Genomic DNA, 1,106 nt, shown 5'->3' on the forward strand with positions numbered 1-1,106 from the left:
TAGTTTGTAAAATTATTTTACACGTAGTGTAACATTTTTAGTGTTTCAGTATGGTGCTCGGAATCCTCTCATTCCTGCCAGTCTCAATAAGGACACATTCTTCATAGGGCTGGGTGATAAAACGATAACACTAATTATCGCAATAGAGCTTTTTCTCAATAGGAAATGAGTCTATCGCGATAGACTTTTATTTTGAAGGGTTCAAAATTAGCATTTACCAGTTATGAGCATTTTCACCTCTTTGGTGAGTAAAAGTTAGAGGGTTTAGTGAGTTGTATGCCTTTTCTTAGTCTGAAAAAAACAAAAAACTGTTGCAAGATGTTCCCTCGGTGTATCTCTTGTGTTTAAGGTGTGATAGGAAATAAATATTTAAATTTTAATAACCTGCTGATGATTATACATTTCTCTTGTGAGCCACAGAGTGTTCAAAGTTGACAAATATGGTTATTTGATTTATATCTTGATATATATTGTTATCGCACAATATAAAAAACCAATATTGTGATATAAAAAATTCAATTTCGCCCAGCTCTACTCCTTACCTCTGGTGACCACCGCCCAGCAGGCACCAGAACAACTTCAAACTCCATTGACAACAGTGGCAGAAAACATGGTCCCCTTGGGTTTTACGTCTCCGGCCTCCATCAATGCGTGGTTAAAGGTCTTCTTGATGAGGGGGTAGAAGACTCTTCTGAGAGTTAACTCCCTAAAGACTCTCACAAAACAATTGGGGCTGAAGAGTTTGTCAGTTTCAGAGCATGAAGTGTTCGTGGAGGCAACCCCGACAATCTCCAGCCGCAACGTTTGCATTTTCCTATGTGTGGACGCTTCAGATTAATTGACGTTAATGATCTTTGTTTTTTATTTTTGAACTCAATGAAGTGACCTTGCGGGCTTTCTGTAAAAGTCCATCAAAATGACCTGATTTGACCAAACTGAGCCTGTCTGCAGGTTGGTTTCTCCTGAACCTCCTCCAAAGGGCTTCCTTGTGATCGGCTCCAAGTTTCGCTATAGTGGACGGACCCAAGCCCAAACCAGGCAGGCCAGTGCTCTGATCGACAGGCCCGCCCCTCAGTTTGAAAGGTCGGTGAGCAAGCGGTACATGC

At 41.1% G+C, this 1,106-nt stretch overlaps 1 protein-coding gene across 5 annotated transcripts in view; it reads left to right on the forward strand.

Moving 5' to 3' along the window:
* si:dkey-178k16.1 (band 4.1-like protein 1) overlaps window positions 1–1,106 on the forward strand; it is a 57,554-nt gene that overhangs the window by 34,112 nt on the left and 22,336 nt on the right. Inside the window, exon 11 of one of the 5 annotated variants that reach the window (XM_024292777.2) lies at window positions 952–1,102. The exons of the other annotated variants lie outside the window; for them this stretch is intronic. Coding sequence (XP_024148545.1) covers window positions 952–1,102 — 151 coding nt within the window. The remainder of the gene's footprint in view (window positions 1–951; window positions 1,103–1,106) is intronic. 5 annotated transcript variants of the gene reach the window in all.

This window comes from Oryzias melastigma, linkage group LG7, assembly GCF_002922805.2.
Source record: "Oryzias melastigma strain HK-1 linkage group LG7, ASM292280v2, whole genome shotgun sequence".
In the NCBI taxonomy this organism is placed as follows: Eukaryota; Metazoa; Chordata; class Actinopteri; order Beloniformes; family Adrianichthyidae; genus Oryzias; species Oryzias melastigma.